The sequence below is a fragment of the Ornithorhynchus anatinus genome, chromosome 12 (genome assembly GCF_004115215.2).
Source record: "Ornithorhynchus anatinus isolate Pmale09 chromosome 12, mOrnAna1.pri.v4, whole genome shotgun sequence".
NCBI lineage: Eukaryota > Metazoa > Chordata > Mammalia > Monotremata > Ornithorhynchidae > Ornithorhynchus > Ornithorhynchus anatinus.
The window spans coordinates 27,401,017-27,421,371 of record NC_041739.1 but is presented as its reverse complement, the minus strand read 5'-3'; the positions used below and the strand labels follow the sequence as shown (position 1 = coordinate 27,421,371).

At 46.2% G+C, this 20,355-nt stretch overlaps 1 protein-coding gene across 9 annotated transcripts in view; it reads right to left on the bottom strand.

Annotated features, from left to right (window-relative positions):
* The window catches only part of RNF150 (ring finger protein 150), a 176,931-nt gene extending 159,150 nt beyond the window's left edge, over positions 1 to 17,781 (bottom strand). For all 9 annotated transcript variants that reach the window (XR_003763285.2, XR_005660604.1, XR_005660605.1 and 6 more), the window contains exon 1: positions 17,285 to 17,781. Coding sequence is in view for 1 of the 9 variants with exons in the window: in XM_039913674.1 (XP_039769608.1) it covers positions 17,285 to 17,726 (442 nt within the window). In the remaining 8 variants the exon portion in view is untranslated. The remainder of the gene's footprint in view (positions 1 to 17,284) is intronic.
* Positions 17,782 to 20,355: the final 2,574 nt, after the last annotated feature.

The window sequence follows — 20,355 nt, the reverse complement described above, 5'->3', positions numbered from 1 at the left end:
AGCTAGCAATGGTGCCCTAAAAAGCAACTTGTCTCATCTCACAACGAAGAACTATCTTTGAGTACAAGTGATGAAGAGACTTCTTAGTCACGTTCCCACATATGGGTAGAATTTCACTCTCAGGAGCATTACTTGCGAATTTGATTATAGTTTACTCGAAGAAGGGGAAACTGAATGAAACCTTGCTGACCTGAAACAATAAATACAACTTCCGAAGAACCTCAACATATAGGCTAGGCAGAATTTTTGGCACGCTGAGAAACTGGGGGGTGGGGGGAGTGGCAAACATTTAAAAATGTACTTTTCAACCATCTGAAGATGTTAATAAAAATCAGTGGCGAATAGATGAAGCCACAATGTGAAGTGTTTTTGATTGATGCTAATGGCAGCTATATTGCTTTAACAGGCTCAACCAAAGAAGAGCTTTGCAGAAATCATTTTACCTAAAAGTATTCCATTTTGCTCTAGAGTATGCCCAGACCCAAAAGAATTTTAAAATGCTTTCTACACGGGGCTTTTTTTGGTAATGCGCCATTATTGCTCCCACAGGTAGTGCAGAAAGAAGAGGTGAAACTCGCCAGGTAATAATAATTTTGGTATCTGTTACGTGCTTACCATGTGCTAAATACCGGAGTTAGATACAAGATCATCAAGTTGGACACAGTTCCTGCCCTATAAGGCTCACAATCTAAGCATATGAGGAGATGAAGAGCCAGTTGGGATGATGAGAGCCAGGGGAAGTACTTCCTGGTTCACTCTTGGCCGGCTGCTGCTGAAGCATCCCCTATGAGCAGCGTGGCCTAGGGGAAAGAGCACAGGCTTGGAAGTCAGAAGACCTGGGTTCTAGTCCTGACTCTGTCAACTGCCTGCCTGCCGTGTGACCCTGGGCAAGTAGCTTAACTTCTCTATGCCTCAGTTTCCTGAAATGTAAAATGGGTATTAAACCCTACTCCCTCCTACTTAGGTAAGGACTTTCTGTTTGATGCTGAGGTGAATGGGCAACCACTGGAGGTTCTTGAGGAGCGAGGAGACATGGACTGAATGTTTCTGCAGAAAAATAATCCAGACAGTGGAGTGAATTATAGACTGAAATGGGGAAGAGAAAGGAGGCAGGGAGGTCAGTAAGGAGGGATAGGATAAATGCTTGGATTAACATGGCAGAAGTTTGAATGGAGAGGAAAGGGTGGATTTTAGTGATATTGTGAAGGTTGAATGGACAGGATTTAGTGATAGATTGAATACACTGGCTGAATAAGAGAGATGAGTCATGGATAACGCCATGGTTACAAGCCGGATGGTGGTGCTGTCTTCAGTGATGGAAAAATAAATATGGGGGTAGTTCCATAATTTAGTTGGTTTTGATGTTGCTTCTCTCGATGCTGAATATAGAATTCTGTTACTTAGCAGCAGACTGTCCAGTGATGCAACAATAGAAAAGGAAGTGGAAAAATCTAATCAAGAAAGCCAGCATATCCTTTGGGAGGTTAACAGATAGAATGCGGTGACAACATGCAACAGGCGGCCAACCAAACCACTAGGCGTTCTGAGCTTCTCCATGGTTATGGTTGCTGACCCCATCCTAAATGTTAATCCATTTCTTTAAACTAATTTTCTCCTCCACCTTAGGGAGAGAAGTGTGGTGGTGGTTAAGTGCTTACTATGTGCCAAGCACTGTACTATGCGCTGGGGTGGACACAAGCAAATCAGGTTGGACACAGTCCCTGTCCCACATGGGGCTCATAGTCTCAATCCCCATTTTACAGATGAGATAACGGAGGTTCAGAGAAGTGAAGTGACTTGCCCGAGGTGACACAGCAGACAAGTAGCAAAGCCAGGATTAGAACCCATGACCTTCTGACTCCCAGGCCCGTACTCCTTCCACTACGCCATGCTGCTTCTCTAATAATCAAGTCCCACATGAGGCTCACAGTTTAAGTACGAGGGAGAACAGTTTTTGAATCCCCATTTTGCAGATGAGGGAACTGAGGCACAGAGAAGTTAACTGACTTGTCCAAGGTCACATAGCAGGTCCATGATGGAACTGAAGTTAGAACCCAGGTCCTCTGGCTCCCAGGCCTGTGCTCCTTCCACTAGGCCATCCTGTTCCTCTAATGAAGGATGAATAATTCCTCTTATTTTAGTTTGAAAGGTCAACTAAGAAACAGAATATTCCGAAGACATCACTCTATGAACCTGCAAATAAAACTTTCAAAGAAATAATCAGACTATCTAGGTCTTTCTAATGTTTCTGACCCACAGTTTCCTCCAGGAACTACCTAAAATAAACACTTTCCAAAACCTAACTTAAGTAACATCCTGAAAAGGAGCCAAAATATAAACTTTGCACTCACTAAATCTTGTCAGTAAGGAATATAATTTCACATGCACAACCACATAATTCTGTAACCTTAGGAATAGTGGAAAACTTTGTATTTTTGCTCAACCTTTCTGGGAAAGAGACTGTTTCCAGACACCTATTATAAGAAGGGCTCGATTTTCTCAAAAGGCCATGAAACAATTATAGGAACCAGCAAAGAGTGAAAGGGGGAGAAGGAAGGAAGAGTTCAACCCAAGCCTTAACTTTCATCACTGTTTTCACTTTTAAGGTGCTATAACTTGAAGGTGAGTGGGATTCTCCCATCTTGAGGGCTCCCTCAGCTCCTCCACTGTAGGTTTCTGTAGGGAAAAGAATTTCTCCCCTTCCCGACCAAATTCTCCCAGCAGAAATGGCTCTATGTTGGGCTAACTCCATCCTTGCACAAAGCCCTGCTGCAACATCCCCTACAACATGCATATCAAAGCGGTCTAGCAGTGGAGGTTTTGGCTCATTATCTGAAAAGCTCTGACCATTTGCCTAAAGGCTTTGGATACCCTCCTTCCCCTTACCTTGAGAAGCTGAGCAGTGTGGCTTAGTGGGAGTCAGAGGACCTGGTTTCTAATCCCAGTGCTGCCACTTGCCTGCTGTACGACCTTGAGCAAGTCACTTGACTTCTCTTGTCTCAGTTTCCTCATCTGTAAAATCGGTATTCAATACCTGGTCTCCAGCCCACTTAGACTGTGAGCCCAATGTGGGAGAGGGACTGTGTTTGACATTATTATCTCATATCTACCCCAGTGCTTAGTTTGGCACATAGTGAGCACTTAAATACTACAACCGTTATTAAAGCAGGATAGTTCATAAGAAAGAAGACAGCCTTCCAAGTCTCTAAGTTTTGAGATTATGTGGCCTGAAACCCGATCCCAGAAGGTCAATGGCCCACTAAGGAAAATATCATGAGCCAAATCAGCATACAAATTAATAGACTACTTTATTATTTTTGTTCTCTTTGAATGGGATGTCACTTTTCAATTAGCTGCCTGACCCCAACCAAAAAAACTCCCACCAAATCCGAGGCTAAGTTTTAGGTAGCTTGTTTTTTGCTTTCTTACTAAAAATATTCCAATGGCATATGTGATTAATTGCAATAGAGGTTCACTGTATAATATATTTCCAAGAGTCAGTGAGCAGTAACCATGTTAACACAATAGAGACAGACTGCTTGCTACAAAATCATAATCATCTTAACTAGTAAATATCATTTTAATGCCAAAATACCAGTAAAGGAAACAAACACTAATGAACCACTGCCATAATTAGAAGCCACCTTGTCAAAATCATAATGCCAAAATTCTGAGCAGTATTAACTGCACTATAATTTAAAATCAGTATTCACTGGCTTCTTTTCCCCTTTTGTGCTCAAAATGTGGTTCATTTTCCATAAATTCACTAACTGCCCAAGATTTTAACTACCTAGAAGAGGGTTTGGGAGTTGGCTTCTGAGGCCTGGTCATTGAAACAGCAGGAGGGAGAAGTGGCCATGGGGAAATTAGAGGGAGAAAAATAGACTAGATTGAGAGTTAGGAGAGCCATTTAGTTCTATCAGTCGGAACCCAATGAAGTAACCTTTGTTCCAGAAAGGCACTACCATACTGGGTAGGGACTATTTCAAGCCCCAGAGCACGAAGCCTTCGGGTCCAGAGTAATTCCGGAAGACATGTAATGAAGCAAGTAAATGACCCGACACTTCTATGAGTACTGGGTTTAAATACCATCTGAAACCACATCAGGAAATGTGCCAGATGGCTTTTAACGATCCCCATTAGTCCAGCTCACCTGATGACCTGGTAACCAGTTGGCCCAGCCCATGCAATCAATCAATGGTATTTATCGGTGCTTACCGCGTGCAGAGCACTGTACTAAGTAGCTGGGGGAGTACAACATAACAGAGTTGGTAGACCTGTTCCCCACCCACAAGGAGCTTGCTGTCTAGAAAAGGCATGCAGACAGAGCCCATACCTCTCAACTATTCCTATTCCCAACTCATTACTCCCAGAAGTCCACCAGCAGCAGTTGATCCCTGAGAAATAGTTGGCCCTGGAGTAAGAAATGATGGGTTTTACTCATTTGCTGCTTCTTTCCCCCTTTAGCCTTTGGCAGGGTGGGGAAAGGCGGTTGGGGGCGGGGGGCACAGGCACACGTGGGGGACGTGGGTGGGGAGGAAGAGAGGGAAAGGGTGAAGTTCTGGGAGAGTGGCCATAAGATTAAGAAAGGAAGGTGGCCAGTGCAGGAATCTAATATTTCTCCTTCTTGCAGGCTTCCCAGCCTCCAGACTCTGGCCACTCCAAAATGCCCCACCCACTTCTGACTGAGCCATACCACTCCATAATTCACAACCTTACAAGTGGTTTCACACTGGTCTCTCAGATCCAATGCAAATTTCTCACCACCAGCTCCAACCTCTTGGTGAAGGGGCTCTCACTAACAGCTCTCATCTCACATTCTACCCCAGCTTACACCCTCGGATCTGCCCACGCTTGCCTTTGAGGCTCCCAACACTTACTTTTCTCTCCCCCACCTTTGAGACTATGCCCAAAGACACCATACATGTACCAATCTCCCTTTTTCTGTCCATTGTACCAGAATTTTCCAAATCTTTATGTTGGCTCCAGGCCCTTCTTCTTCTCTGGGATGTTTTTCTGGATTAACTCTACCCCCTTTCTAATTCACAGGGACAAACCAGATCCATTCCTTCCCCTCAGTATACTCTTGGAATTATTGTATTCATATTTGCAGACTGATCAGTCAATGTTATTTATCAAGCATTTATTATGTGCAGAGCATGTACTAAGCACTTGGGAGACTACAATACAGCAGATTGAGCAGATAGGGGTGCCTTACCCATAATGAGCTTAGTCTACACACTGATGTGAATTGTATGTTTGGCTTCCTGCCCCCCTTATGCTGTGAGTTCCCTGAGGGCAGGGATAGTATCTGCTCTTGAAGGGTGCACCCTAAGAGATAAGGGCAGAGTTTCAAAGGTGACAGAATTGCTACTTCCACCCAGCTGTATTTCCTTTCAGAAGGGGAGAGGACACCGAGGGCACTGTTCAGGTGTGATGTCACAAAATCCCACCATCCAAATTTAGATAAGGAGACAAGTTATCTCCCTCACTTGAGCCAAATATAAAATAGTGAGAATACCATATGGTTTCTACATCATAATCCTCCTGTGCCACTCCATGCTTGCTTTTCAATTAAGCACCAGTACCGAACTGGTATCTGGGGGCCTCTCTGATCCCTAGATCTTTTTTTTTCCTGTACTCATCCAAGCTTTTGCAACCTTCTCTTTGATGTTTCTCCCATTTACAAACAAGATAATTTTGATTTCCTCTTGAAGTGACTTAAAAGGCATTGGGTATTACATTAAATCCTTAAATTTGATTGAATCAATCCCTATTAATGTCCAAATCCATGTGTGTTTGTAAGGCAAATGCATCTTATTTAGGCCCTCAAGATGAAAACCATCAAATCAAAATTACATGCTCAGATCAGAAGCAACATACATTAGGTCCCTACTCATTTTTTTATATGTGGGGAAAGAAAACAGATCTGCTAGAATGCAATCATCACTGCATTCCAAAACAGAAAATAAGTCAGAAGTATACTTAGCAAGTTCATGAATATGTAATGACTTTATGAATATAACCTAATTAATACGGGCAACATCGCCATGAGGGCACTCACAGGTTCACTTAGAGATGAGGAAGCTAAATTCCAGAAAAGTTAGGCTTTTAGACTTCCTCACCAAGGTAACTCAGTGTCATGAAACACCCTAGGCTCCTACCCAAGTCAGTATACCTTCAGATACATCAATCAGAAGGTCATGGGTTCTAATCCTTGCTCTACCACTTGTTTAGAAACGTGTTAATGTAACAATTGCCACAAAAATACAAATTGTCAACACTACAGTTTTTCCAGTGACAATGTTACGGATCCGAAAGGTGGAGAGTTAAAAAAGAAGATAGAAATAACATCAGTTCTTTTGAAATGTGGTGTTGGAAAAGTATTTTGCGAATACATGGACTGCCCGAAAAACAAATGGATTTTGGAGCAAATTAAACCAAACTGGTCCTTGGAAGGCCAAATGACCTGACTTAGATTAGCATATTTTGGACACATAATCAGAAGGACTAATTCTCTGGAGAAGACACTAATGCTAGGAAAAGCCCAGGGAAAATGTGGAAGATGCAGACCAGCAGCTAGATGGATAGATATCATAACAACAATAACGGAAGTACCATTAGAAAGGTTGTGGATTACGGCAGAGGACAGGACGTTCTGGAGGAAGTATATCCATGGAGTTGCTATGAATCGGAAACGACTCGATGGCACTTAATAATAACAACCACTTGTTTGCTGTGTGTCCTTGGGCAAGTCACTTAACTTCTCTGGGCCTCAGTTCCCTCATCTGTAAAATGGGAATTGAGGCTGTGAGCCCCACGTAGGACAGGGACTGTGTCTAACCCGATAAGCTTGTATCCACCCTAGTGATGCCTACTTGTTTTGTTTTCTGTCTCCCCCCATTCTAGACTGTGAGCCCGTTGTTGGGTAGCACAGAGTAAGTGCTCAATAAATACGACTGAATGAATGCATGAATGCTTAGAACGGTGCCTGGAACAGAGTAAGCACTTAACAACTATCATAATTATTATTATAAGTCAATCAATAGTATTTGTTGAGCACTTACTGTGCACAGAAATCTGTTCTAAGCACCTGGGAGAGTATAATACAAAAGAGCTGGTAGACATGATTCTGACCCTCAAGGAGCTTTCGAACTAGAACCTACAATCTTACCACCTAGACAATAAATTACATATAGGTGAAGCATCAGGGTATAAGAATATGTATAGAACTACAGTGGGGGTGGGGAGATATCAAAGTGCTCAAGGAGTAGAGATCCAATTGCAGAGATGACACAGAAAGGAGGGTGAATAATGAGGGGAAATGAGAGGTTAGTCAGATAATAGCAATCTGGTTCTTCCCACGTACTTATCTAAATGGGGGATAAAAGTTTTACCTGGATGATGAGTTGCCATCAACAGCTTCTGTGAAAACAGCCAAACAACTCACATGCATGCTCACATTAGCAAGCAATGAAAAAACTCAGGCTAAAACAGTTTCTGGCTTCCTTGAAGGATGTAGTTATCGCTCATATGACCATGGAATTGGAAATCTGAGTCTTAGCATGAAATTACACCCGGTTCTTCCTGCGGAACCTTGTATCACGGCAAATGCATGTAGTAGCACATACCCCTCGCACACCCACACGACCATTCATTTTGACTTAAACTCGCTCAGTATTAAATTAAATTCTTCAATTTGGTTCAATCAGTTCCTATTAATGGCTAAATCCAAGGGTGTTTTAAAGACAAATGCATCTTATCTTGGGCCTTAAGATGAAAAACCATCAATTCCAATTAAGCGCTTAGATCAAAACCTGCCACACAATTTCCATTTAGGTTCATGTTGTCAGCAGAACGCTCTATAATTCTACCATCTCATTCTAGCAAAAACTGACAGTCAAAACACCTGTTCTGGCAAAACTCGGTGCCATTATACTGAGTTAGTAATTATACAAATGGAGCAAAATTTTAGGTCTCATTAAATTCAAGTCTTTGGTCTCTAAAGAACCAAAGGTCAAGGGATCCCTCTATGCTAGGGTATTCCCCCTCTTGCCTAGTTCTTTATTTGAAATTTAAGTATCCAATAATAATAATTGTGTTATTTGTTAAGCCCTTACTACCTGCAAGGCATTATACTAGGCGCTGGGGTGGATACAAGCAAATCGGGTTGGACACAGCCCCTGTTCCACATGGGACTCCCAGTCTCAATCCCCATTTTACAGATGAGGGATCTGAGGCCCAGAGAAGTGAAGTGACTCACCCAAGGTCACACAGCAGGCAAGTGGCAGAGGCGGAATTAGAACCCAAGTCCTTTTGACTCTCAGGCCCGTGCTCTATCCACTAGGCCAGACTGCTTCTCACAGAAAGCTGTATCATACTAACTTGTGACTGAGGCTAGACTGATTAATCAAAAGTTTGGTTTAGACAAACTAAAGGGAATTTGGCTATCTTGGACTGACATGCCAAATTTTGTTTGGTTTATAAATTTTTTTAGACCTCTGTTAACATCCATTCAGATAAATGCTCAGTTCAGATAAAAAAAAAAGTACAGATAACTGGCTTTTTACAGAAATTATTTATATAGGGTGCTTGGGAGAAGATACTTACCCAAGTTTCTAGTACTTAAAATATCACACAAATTTGTATATTTTGACATGTGCACATATTATAAGAAGCATATTTGCTACAATGATAACACAAACATGAAAAGAAGACCTTAGCTATCTTTATACATAGAAGAAACTGCCACTCCACTGAACTGGAAATATTCTTCAATCACTGCCGTTTACTGAGTGCCTACTGTATGCAGAGCGCTGTACCTTAGGAGAGTAGAATAACAGTGGAAGATGTGGCTCCTGCCCTCAGAGACCTTACAGTCAAGTGGGGAAGTAAAAAAAAAACACAAATTATTTACAAGTACTGGAACCAGAACAAAGAACAATGCTACAATCTTGACCAAATCTGGAGGAAGGAGTTCCAAGCAGGGGGAAGGATGTAAGAGGGAAATTCTATAAAGAAAAGCATAGTAAAGAAGATTGACTTGGGAGGAGAAAAGAATACGGATTAGGGTGGAGTGGGTGAGAAGAGAGAAAAAATTGGTAGACTCTTTGAAAACCATAGTCATAGTGGCTCTACATAATGCAGGGAGGAATGGGTAACTTTGGAGGCTTTTGAGAAATGGAAAGATAGGTGGTAAATTACATTTTGGAAGGAATTCAGCCATAGAATGGAGAGGTGGAGCGGGTGGAAGCAGTGAGACCGACACAGTAGACTGGTCGGAATATGACGGGAGCCTGTACTTGAGTTACTAGCTGTTTAGTTGCGGAGGAAGGGACAGATCTGGGAAACGGTGTGGAGGAAAATTCAGTAGGAAATAGTGGCAGGTTAAATTTGCGCATCGAAAGGGAGGGAGATGTTGAGGATGACATCAAAGTCGTAGACTGCTAGCTAAAACTAGAAGGGTGGTGGTGGTGTTGGTTGTGATGGAAAAGTGAGCAGGGGACTGAATTTAGGAGGGATGATTAGCAGTTCAGTTTGGGCTATTTTCAGTCTAAGATATCAGCAGGAGGTCTAAGCGGGGATACCCTGAAGGCAAGAGGCAAGTTTTACAAGGTAGCAGAGCAGGTGAATAGGAGGGGCTAGCCAGGTAAAATTGGGAGTCATCCAAATGTCGCAGATGAAGCCATGATAGCAGATGTGCTCCCCCAAGGAAGTGAGAATAGGGGATACTTGTGGGATGACATTTGGACATTTGAGATTCGCCCCACCCCCCAACCTCACAGCACTTATGTAAGTATCTTTCAATTATACATGATAAATTACTTATTCATATTAACGTCTATCTCCCCCTCTAAACTATAAGCTCATTTTGGGCAGGGAGGGTGTCTTGCTAATTCTATTGTATAGTACTCTCCCCAAGCGCTTAGTACAGTGCTCTGCACATAGTAAACACTCAGTAAACCATTGACCGATCGATGCTCACTGTTAGATGATGAGAAGTGTACGAAACGAGAGCAAATGAGACTCAGAAGGGGTAGCCCGAGAGGTAGGAAGACAGCCAGGAAAGAACAGCAATAGAGAAATGAGGGTTGGGGAGTGTTTCCAGGAGATGGGAGTGGCTCATATTTTCAAAGGCAGCTAGGACAGACTAGAATCCATTAAACTTGGTTGGGAGGAGATGATTGGTACTCTTAGAGACTGCAGTATCAGGGGATACAAGGGGACTCAAGATGAGATTCTGAAGAGAAAAGCATTGTATGTACTCCATTCCAGGAATGAGAGCAAGGGGAGGAGGTAATAGCCCAAAGGTGCAGTAGAATCCAGAGAAGGGTATTTTGTTTGGGGTTTTTTTTTTGTGTGTGTGTGTGTGTGTTTTAATACTGGGGAGGATTGAGCGGGTTTGAAGATAGAAGGGTAGGAGTAATCAGAGAAAGAGAGGTTAAAGATGGAAGTAAGGGAGGAAAGAATGGAATAAGCAAGTATTTTTAAAAAGCAAGAGGTGATTGAGTCCCAGGCCCAGGGAGAGGGGTAGACTGGGAAAGCAAGTGGGAGATCTCCTCTTGAGAGACAGCTGGAAAGGGAGAGGAAAGGTGGAGATAGGAAAGATTTGGGAAGGTCGGAAAGGACTTTGGGAAGCTCACTGGGACGCTCACACCTGATGTGGCTTCCATTTTCTTCAAAATTCCCACTTTCTATTATGGATTATTAGCAAGCAAAATAATCCTTGTTAAAAATGAATCTGGTCCCTAGGAACAACTAACACTTTTGAAACTCAAATATCTTGTGTTTTTTTCCCCCCTCCTGTAATCAAAAAGGAAACCAATGTTTATTCCAAGTGAAAAACAATTAAATTTTGGCAGGCAAGCACATCCAATTTCACTCCAGATTAAAGTGTCAAATAGTAAATTCTCAAAATTTAAAATACAAGGGAAGTGTATACTGCTACATCACTACCTTTTTCTCTCGATTTTACGTTAGCCTTAAAAATCCCATGACCTCCGATACTCTGAATAGGATCTGAATTTCATTTTCATTCAATTTTAAAAGAAAATCTTTGGATATTCATATTAGATAAGCATAAAGCTGGAGATCATTTAAGGCTCAGGGATAAGGAAGGACTCTGCAAGTCTGTTTGGATAAGAGATATAAGTTCTTCTTTGGGGGATAAACAGAAAGTTTTACTTCCTGCAGCAATCTGGACAATTCCTTGACTAACAGCTGCCCTTCATTCATTTTTAGAAATACAAAAAATAAATCTTCATTTTAGAACTGCTGCCTCTAAGGCAAGGGTCTGATGCATAATTAATAGTGTCTTCGGTATCCTTATCTGACCTTTTAAAAGGATTAGACAAAGTGGTAAAAGAGCCAAGTCCTTTTACTTCCCCCAAGAGACCTTCCCACCCTGAGAGCCGCTCTGCTGGGGCAAAGAAGAGAGCTTCAGGGATGCGTGAGGAGAGGAGAATCAACGGCTTCCAGGGTGTAAACCAACTTATACTAATGCTCCTCAAAATACAGAAAATACATTTACCCACACTGTCAGTTTTCACCCACTTTCAAGTAAATTTTTCAATAAGATTCTCGATATTCTTCTCACAAGATGAGAACCTGTAGCCTCTGCTTGACATCAGTCAGAGGGATGGAGTAGGTTTCTTGTGGTAGTGAGTGATGACGTCCTGGGCCACGCCATTTTAGAGACTTCAGCTTTGTCTACCTAAGTGAATGCAAAAAAGTTGAGAAAGGTTTTACATTTGGGTCTAATGTGCCCTAATAAGAAGCCCCCCAAACACATGAAGAAGCAGGGAGTCCCGGTGGATACAACGTAAGCCTGGAGTTAGGAGGCCTGGGTTCTTATTCTGACTCCACCACTTTGCCTGCTGGCTGCCCTCAGGCAAGTCACTAAATTTCTCTGTGCCTCAGTTTCCTCATGTAAAATGCAGATAAAACACCTGTTCTCCTTCCTCACACTGAGCCCTCCTCAACAATATAGATGCTCCCGGGTTTCCGTAGTGTTCACAGCATGCTCAAGAAATTAATGAATAGATTAAAATTAGTTAAGTCAGCCAAAAAGAGTACTCTCAGTGAAGAGGAGGAGTATCTAAAATCCTACTTCCCCCACACCAAAGAAAAAATGTCTCACAGCTAGTATGCCAAGACAAATGCTGTAGAAATTTTATAACCCTAGTTTGGTCTCAAGAGGCATTACTTTCATTCATTTACTTATATTTACTGAGCACTTATTGTGTGCAGAACACTGTATTAAGCACTTGGAAAGTACAATTCCGCAATAGAGAGAGGCAATCCCTGCCCATACTGGGCTTACATCAAGTAAACAAGCAACAAAAGAAATGGAATTATAGATATATACATAAGTGCTGTGGGGCTGTACTCTGAGTTCAGAAGCAGAGCACAGACCCATTACCCCAGCAGGGATGAATCTGACAGGGGTGAGAGATTGCATTTGTTACCAAGCAAACCACCAGTAGGACAATCAATTCTCCAGTGAGGCTCTCAGTCCCAGAATCTTCATGACTGAATGAGGCAAAGTTAATTTTTGGTGAGAGCCCCAATTTTTCTAGGAGCAAGGAACCGCCAAAGACTCTGGGTTATCTCACCTACTGATTCTGAGATATCTAAGGAAAACTGATGAATCCTCACAGCCCAGAGGCCGCTTAAGAGAGTCCCTTGAGGTGGACCTTATGGCACTGGAGGCCATGCAGAGGACATTCCTGGGTTTTCAAAGTACCAGTCAGTGGCTTTTTGGGGAGCCTCCTCCTTGGTGTTTCAAGCACCTGGGTAAGACCCCGCAGATCCCACCCAACTTGACAGGTTGGATCATTTCTAGGGCCCAGGAGGACCATTACTGTTTCCCCATATTAGACTAGAACCCCACCTCAGTCACTAGGAAAATTTGGTAATGCAAGAAAGGGGCAAAAAAGTCACCGAGGAGAAAAATTGGACCTCGGCAACCTCGTATTTGCCTGATACCCATCTAAAGGGTATTCACCGGGGGAGGACTCAGGAGATCTGCTGTATCTTCTCTCTATAGATGCCTACCTGATATAAGGAACAAACCTAACGGAGGTTCCTCAGGAAAAAGATAAGTTGTTCCTTTCACACCATTCTGGACAGAGCCCAAGTGCCTCCTGTGTCCTCTCCTCTGGAAGGAGCCAGTACCGGAAGCTCTCCCGGGGCAATGAACCTACCTGATTATAGGGCACTCATAACATAGAGATATGAAAAACGAGCAAAGGATGCAGAAATATTTAGAACACTTTTGCAGATGCAGAAAAATCGAATCAGAAAGCACTAGACAACAGAAGATGGTGTGATAAATACCAGTGATAGGAAGGTCAGCAGAAGACCTTGAAGGACACATGGGAAACACACTGAATTGTTTTGGTTATTTTAAACTGGGTTCTTTTTTTCCCCCAAAACACCAGGAGACACCCTAGAGATTGTGGTCCAGGGAAAATCAAAACATAACAGTATCAACTAGAACCCTAAAAAAAACAGTGGGCTCCCTCAGCCATCTCTTTTTTAAATTTTTAGTCTTGAAAGCGTTTGGTGGAGTTTCCCATGGAGAACGACGGCCCGGGCGAGCCTTGTTCAGTCACGAAGATTCTGGGACCTAGATCCTCACCGGAGAATTGATCGTCCTATTGGTGGTTTGCTCGGCAACAAATGCAATCTCTCATCCCTGCCAGATTTGTCCCTGCTGGGGCAGTGGGTGCAACAAGCGAATGGGGAGGGTGAGGTGAGAATACTGCAAAAAGCACACCATAATTCTCCATACAAAACCCACAAGGTCCAAGTGACAGTAGCAAGGCCAGAGCACCTCAGACCGGCAGGCAATCTCCACCTTAATAGCCACTGTGGCCTTCGCAGTGGATGTAAGAGCCCCAAATTGGCACATGAGCCAAAGCAGAGTAAATGCCTTTTGGTACTTTCCTGAAACAAGGATGTTCTGGCAGAAGTTCAACAGATTCACATCCTCTTGAAGTAAATCTAAAGATTTAATGTCAGCAGAAAGTCTTCAAATGTCTTACTCTAGCTTCAAGACTTGGATTGCTAGACTGACGGTCACAGCCTATGAGGCTCTGAAATAAGAAGCTTTCATTCCAGCATGGACTGAGGTGCCAACAATATTACCCCTAAGGTTGTGTGACTTTCTGTGTGTATAGGATCGCTCCTTATGCCGCTGCCTCATCACATATTCCTGGAAAGGTCTATCAAAAATGGGGCACACGTGAGAAGCCCACGTTCCACCTACCCAGAGGAGCAGAGGGTAGGGGAAACTGGAGTGCATGCCTCATGCTTAATGTCTCCAACTTGAAATCCGGCCACTCTCTCACCTTTATCTTGCCGTGCATCTCATCATAAACAGCCCTAATGAAAATGAATGCAGCGAGGTCAGTTCCTGAACGCTCTATGTCAGATAATAGCAATAATCAAGCTCTATGTCAGATAATAGCAATAATCAAGCCCGGTTGTGTAATTAACAGGGCATTAGCACATTTCTAAAAACAAAGACCAATTATGACTGTAAAGACTTTCCTAGGCTCCTTTTGGCCTTTAACCTTCCCACCGTTAATAAATCTTTTACTCCCACTTTGTCCCAGTAAGACATCATTTGTGTGGGAAAAGAACTAACTGCATTCTTTAAAAACGGGCAGAGCCATTAATTGATCCAACATGTTGGCAGTCTGGATAAATTGTATTAGACAGAAACAAATGAGACATCTTTGTGTGGAAATATAGGCTGATTTTTAGATGGCAGGCCTACGGTTAAAAGTATCAATTACAACATCCTGGCCTGCTGGCTAATTAAGACGAGAGGACTTCAAATGACACCGAATGCATGCTACTGAAAGAATATCAACTGTAGAAGAAAAGTTTCAAGAAGCAGAGCAGCTTCTTCTTTTGGAATTTTCAGGGCTCTATGGGGATAATGAATTTAAATACAGTATTCTCCAGGAGAAAAATCGACATCACAAGGCAGTATCCTTTTTCCTTAGGTGAAAGAATTCATCATGAGAAACTGTTTCCAGGCAGTTTCAAGTTTCAGTAGTTAGCCTCTACTGCTTATTCTTTCCCCTGTCGTTATCAACCGCCATAGCTTGCTACTGGCTAGTGTACTTCAAGAAATTGAAAACTTTCCAACTACTTCATATTTATGAACCCGCTCATGGTAAAGTCTCTCGATTGACTGTGCACAGCGCCAGCTGGGGATGACGACTGGACCCAAACCAACTACAGATTTCACCGATACGTGACGGTTTTACTTTGAAGGAGCTGGGTTTTTGGAATGAAAATCTGTCCCTGCAGACGGCACCTCCTCCCCAAAATGTAGCCGATGACATTCTTCTTCTAAACATCTCTATTTTAAACCCAGGCAGAACTCCAATGACAAAAGGAAAAAAAAAGGCAGCATCTTTCTCTTTAGAGTTGCCTGACTCTCGAGCGTGTTATGTTGGGGCACCGATTAACAATGAGGAACTGTCTGAAAGCCCAGTCCCCTGGGCAAGAACGAGACATGTGCGAGCATGGGTTCGTACGACCAGGATATGAAAGCGCAAGCTAACTAAAACTCTCTGAATCTGCAGAAAACGCTAGCTTATCTTTCGGTTTCTAGCCACATTCCTTCCTTTTAGCCCCATTCTGCTGCACAAATAAAAAAGATGGATTTCTTTGCAATGTTTTCTTCCTCTCCCCATCCCCAAATATTCATATATCTGAATGTATGGAGATATATATATATATATAAACACACATATATAACTTTTGATCTCATTCCCATCTCTCACTTTCGGGTGATTGTGCTCCACTGCAAGCAGCTGCGGCTCTCTGCCGTTCCAACTGTCCTACCTCCCCACAGGTGGTAATGGCCCTCGTGACAACTTTGTAAATAATAATAAAAACAAACAACAACGTGCTTCCCAGCCCGCCGGGCCCCAGGGGCGCAAGCCGTCCACCTCCCACGAAGGAGCGAATTCGCTGCGAGAAATCAATCGATGGGGGTTAGTGAACGCCTCCTGGGTGCAGAACCCTGTCCTAAGCGCTTGGGCGAGCTCGACAAAACGACGGGATAAAAAACTGTACTGTGCTCTCCCAAGCGCTTAGGGCAGTGCTCTGCACCCAGGGAGCGCTCAATAAAGAGGACTGAATGGATGAGACTTGAACAAACATGCGCCCTGGCCAGGTGTGCGGCGCACAGGGCTACACCTGTCCCCCTGATCAAAACGCCCCAGGCCCACCTCGCTGAAAGCCCCTCCACCCATCTCCTCTCCCATCCCTTGCCAAGCCCTTCCATCCCTCCCTCCCATCCCTTGGCAAATCCCTTGGCCCACCTCCCTCCCATCCCTTGGCGAGCCCCTTCGCCCATCTCTCCTCCATCCTTTGGCAAACCTCTCTACCCACCCCCCTCCATTCTTTGGCAAGCCCCTCCACCCACTTCCCCCGCCATGCTTTGGCAGGCCCCTTCGCCGATCCCCCCGCCCTCGATCCATTGGCACGTTCCTCCAACCACCCCTCTCCCATACTTGGGCAGGCTTCTTCAACCACCTCGCCCCCATCCATCGGAAAGCCCCTCCATTCACCCCCCACCCTCATCCCTTTGGCAAGCTCCTTCACTCGCCTCTTCTCCATCCTTTGGCAAACCCTCTACCCACCTCCATCCCATCCATTGGCAAGTCCCTCCACCCACTCCACCCCATCCACTGGCACGCCTCTCTACCTACCTCCACCCCATCCACTGGCAAGACCCTCTGCCCACCTCCACCCCATCTTTGAGCAAGTCCTTCCGCCCACCTCCACCCCATCCAGTGGCAAGCCCTTCTACCCACCTCCACCCCAACCACTGGCAAGCCCCTTCCACCCCATCCATTGGCAAGGCCCTCTACCCACCTTCCCCCCAAGCACCGGCAAGCCCCTCCACCCCATCCATTGGCCAGCCCCTCTACCCGCCTCCACCCCAACCACTGGCAAGCCCCTCTACCCACCTCCACCCCATGCATTGGCAAGCCCCTCTACCCACCTTCCCCCCAACCACTGGCAAGCCCCCTCCACCCCATCCATTGGCAAGGCCCTCCACCCCCCTCCACCCCATCCATTGGCAAGCCCCTCCACCCCCCTCCACCCCATCCACTGGCCAGCCTCTCCACCCACCTCCACCCCACCCACTGGCCAGCCCCTCCACCCCCTGCCTTCCGTCGGGGGCCAGAAACCCCACGCCCACGGGGGTGGTGCCAGGCGCAAGGAGGGGGCGCAGGGCGAGAGGGCTCACCGGCGTGGGGCATGGTGATGGTCTCGTTGCTGCCGGCGCCCACGTTGAAGATGACGACGGCCGAGGCGTTCTGCAGGAAGGCGTTCCGGATCTTGTCCCGGTAGGTGCAGTTGCCCTTGGGGATGAGGGCCACCCAGCTCTTGGCGTGGGGCGGGGCGGCGAAGCGGGTGCCGGGGTCGCAGGCCAGCCGGTCCTGGGCGGCGCTGGCCATGGCCACCACCCCCCGGGCGTCCTGCTTGGGCGAGTGCTCGCCGTAGCGGCCGCACTCGCTCTTGTCGCTGCGCAGCTCGGGGTCGGCGTAGGTGATGTTGACGAAGGCCGTGTACCACTCCTCCTTCTCGGCCACCGTGAAGTCCAGGCACAGCAAGTGCACGAAACAAAAGGACAGCAGCCATGTTGAGAGGGCCAGGCTGCGGCAGGCGCCCATCAGAGACGTTGCCATCTTCCTTCGCCCCCCAGCCTGCCCTCTCTCTCTCTCTCTCGTCCCCCCCACTCCCCCCCCCCCCGGGCTGGGCGGCTACTTCATCGCCGGCGGCCCGGGGGCGGGGAAGGGGGAGGGCGCAGCGGGGAAGGAGGGGCCGGCCGCGCTCCTGCTCCCCGCCTCCCTCCCGACCCGCTCGGGACCTCCGAGGCTGCAGCTGCAACCGCTGCTACAACACCGCTGCTGCAGCTGCTGGTGCAACCGCCGCTGCTGCTCCAACGCAGCCGCTGCAGCTGCAACCGCTGCTGCTCCAACGCAGCTGCTGCTCCAACGCAGCTGCTGCTCCAACGCAGCTGCTGCTCCAACGCAGCTGCTGCTGCAGCGGCTGGTGCAACCGCTGCTGCTACAGCACCGCTGCTGCAGCTGCAACGGCTGCGGGTGCCACAGCGGCTGCTGCAGCTGCTACAACTGCAACTGCTGGTGCAACTGCTGCTGCAGCTGCAGGTCGGGACGAGCCTGCTCCGTGCCGGGCTCCGGGGCAATGACAAGAGCGCGCGCGCGTGCCCGTGTGTGTGTGTGCGCGCGCGCGCGCGTGCGGCCGCGTGTGCAGGGCGCGCCCCCCCCCCGAAGGGCGGGCGGCAGCGACCCCTGCCGGCCGCCCGCCGAACTGACGCAGCCCGGCCCCGGTGGGCGGGGATGAAAATGCCAGGAATAACAATAATGTCGGTATTTATTAAGCGCCTACCTACTAATAATAATAATGTTGGTATGGGTTAAGCGCTTACTATGTGCAGAGCACTGTTCTAGAGATACGGGGTCATCAGGTTGTCCCATGGGAGGCTCCCAGTCTCCATCCCCATCTGACAGAGGAGGGAACTGAGGCCCAGAGAAGTGAAGTAATAATAATAATGTTGGTATTTGTTAAGCGCTTATTGCTACTACTGATTATGTTGGTAGGGGTTAAGCGCTTACTAGGTGCAGAGCACTGTTCTAAGCGCTGGGGGAGATACGGGGTCATCAGGTGGTCCCACGGGAGGCTCCCAGTCTTCATCCCCATTTGACAGATGAGGTCACTGAGGCCCAGAGAAGTGAAGTAATAATAATAATAATAATGATGTCGGTATTTGTTAAGCGCTTACTATGTGCAGAGCACTGTTCTAAGCACTGGGGGAGATACAGGGTCATCAGGTTGTCCCACGGGAGGCTCCCAGTCTCCATCCCCATTTGACAGAGGAGGGAACTGAGGCCCAGAGAAGTGAAGTAATAATAATAATAATAATGTCGGTATTTGTTAAGCGCTTATTACTAATAATAATAATGTTGGTTTGGGTTAAGCGCTTACTATGTGCAGAGCACTGTTCTAAGTGCTGGGGGAGATATAGGGTCATCAGGTCGTCCCACGTGAGGGTCCCGGTCTTCATCTCCATTTGACAGAGGAGGGAACTGAGGCCCAGAGAAGTGAAGTAATAATAATAATAATAATGTCAGTATTTGCTAAGGACTTACTACTACTACTAATAATGTCGGTATGGTTTAAGTGCTTAATATGTGCAGAGCACTGTTCTAAGCGCTGGGGAGGATACAAGGTCAGCAGGTTGTCCCACGTGGGGCTCACAGCCTTAATCTCCATTTTACAGATGGGGTAACCGAGGCACAGAGAAGTTAAGTGACTTGCCCAAAGTCACGCAGCTGACAAGTAGCTGAGCCGGGATCTGAACCCATGACCTCTGACTCCCAAGCCCGTGCTCTTTCCACTGAGCCACGCTGCTTCTCTAAGGCCTCCGTCCGGCCCTCTGCTCAAGTCGAGCAAACGCTCTTCGGGGAGAAAGAGCCCCGGCTGGAGAGTCGGAGGACGTGGGTTCTGATCCCGCCCCCTGCACTTGTCGGCTGCATGACCCTGGGCGAGCCGCTTAACCTCTCTGTGTCTCGGTTCCCTCGTCCGTAAAATGGGGATTGAGACTTGTGAGCCCCACGTGGGGACAAGCTGATTACCTAGAGAAGCAGCATGGCTCAGTGGAAACAGCACGGGCTTTGGAGTCAGAGGTCATGGGTTCGAATCCCTGCTCTGCCACTTGTCAGCTGTGTGACTGTGGGCAAGTCACTTAACTTCTCTGTGCCTCAGTTCCCTCCTCTGTAAATTGGGAATTTAAAACTGTGAGCCCCACGTGGGACAACCTGATCACCCTGTATCTCCCCCAGCGCTTAGAACAGTGCTCGGCACATAGTAAGCGCTTAACAAATACCAACATTATTATTATTACCTCCTAAACAACCCCCCAGTGCTTAGAACAGTGCTTGGAATATAGTAAGCGCTTAACAAATACCATCATCATTATGACTATTCTCCCCCCTTTAGACTGTGAGCCCGTTATTGGGCAGGGACCGTCTCTGTTGCCGAATTGTACATTCAAGTACAGTGCTCTGCACATAGTAAGCGCTCAATAAATACTATTGAATGAATGAATGAATTATTATTATGCCACCCAGCCCGCTCACCGGCTGCTTCTCGTGCACAATCGGGGCGCAGATGTTGTTGGGATCTAATAATAATAATGGTGTTTAAGTGCTTACTAGGCACTCTTCTAAGCCCTGGGGGAGATACAAGATTATCAGGTTGCCCCAGGTGGGGCTCACAGTCTTATTCCCCATT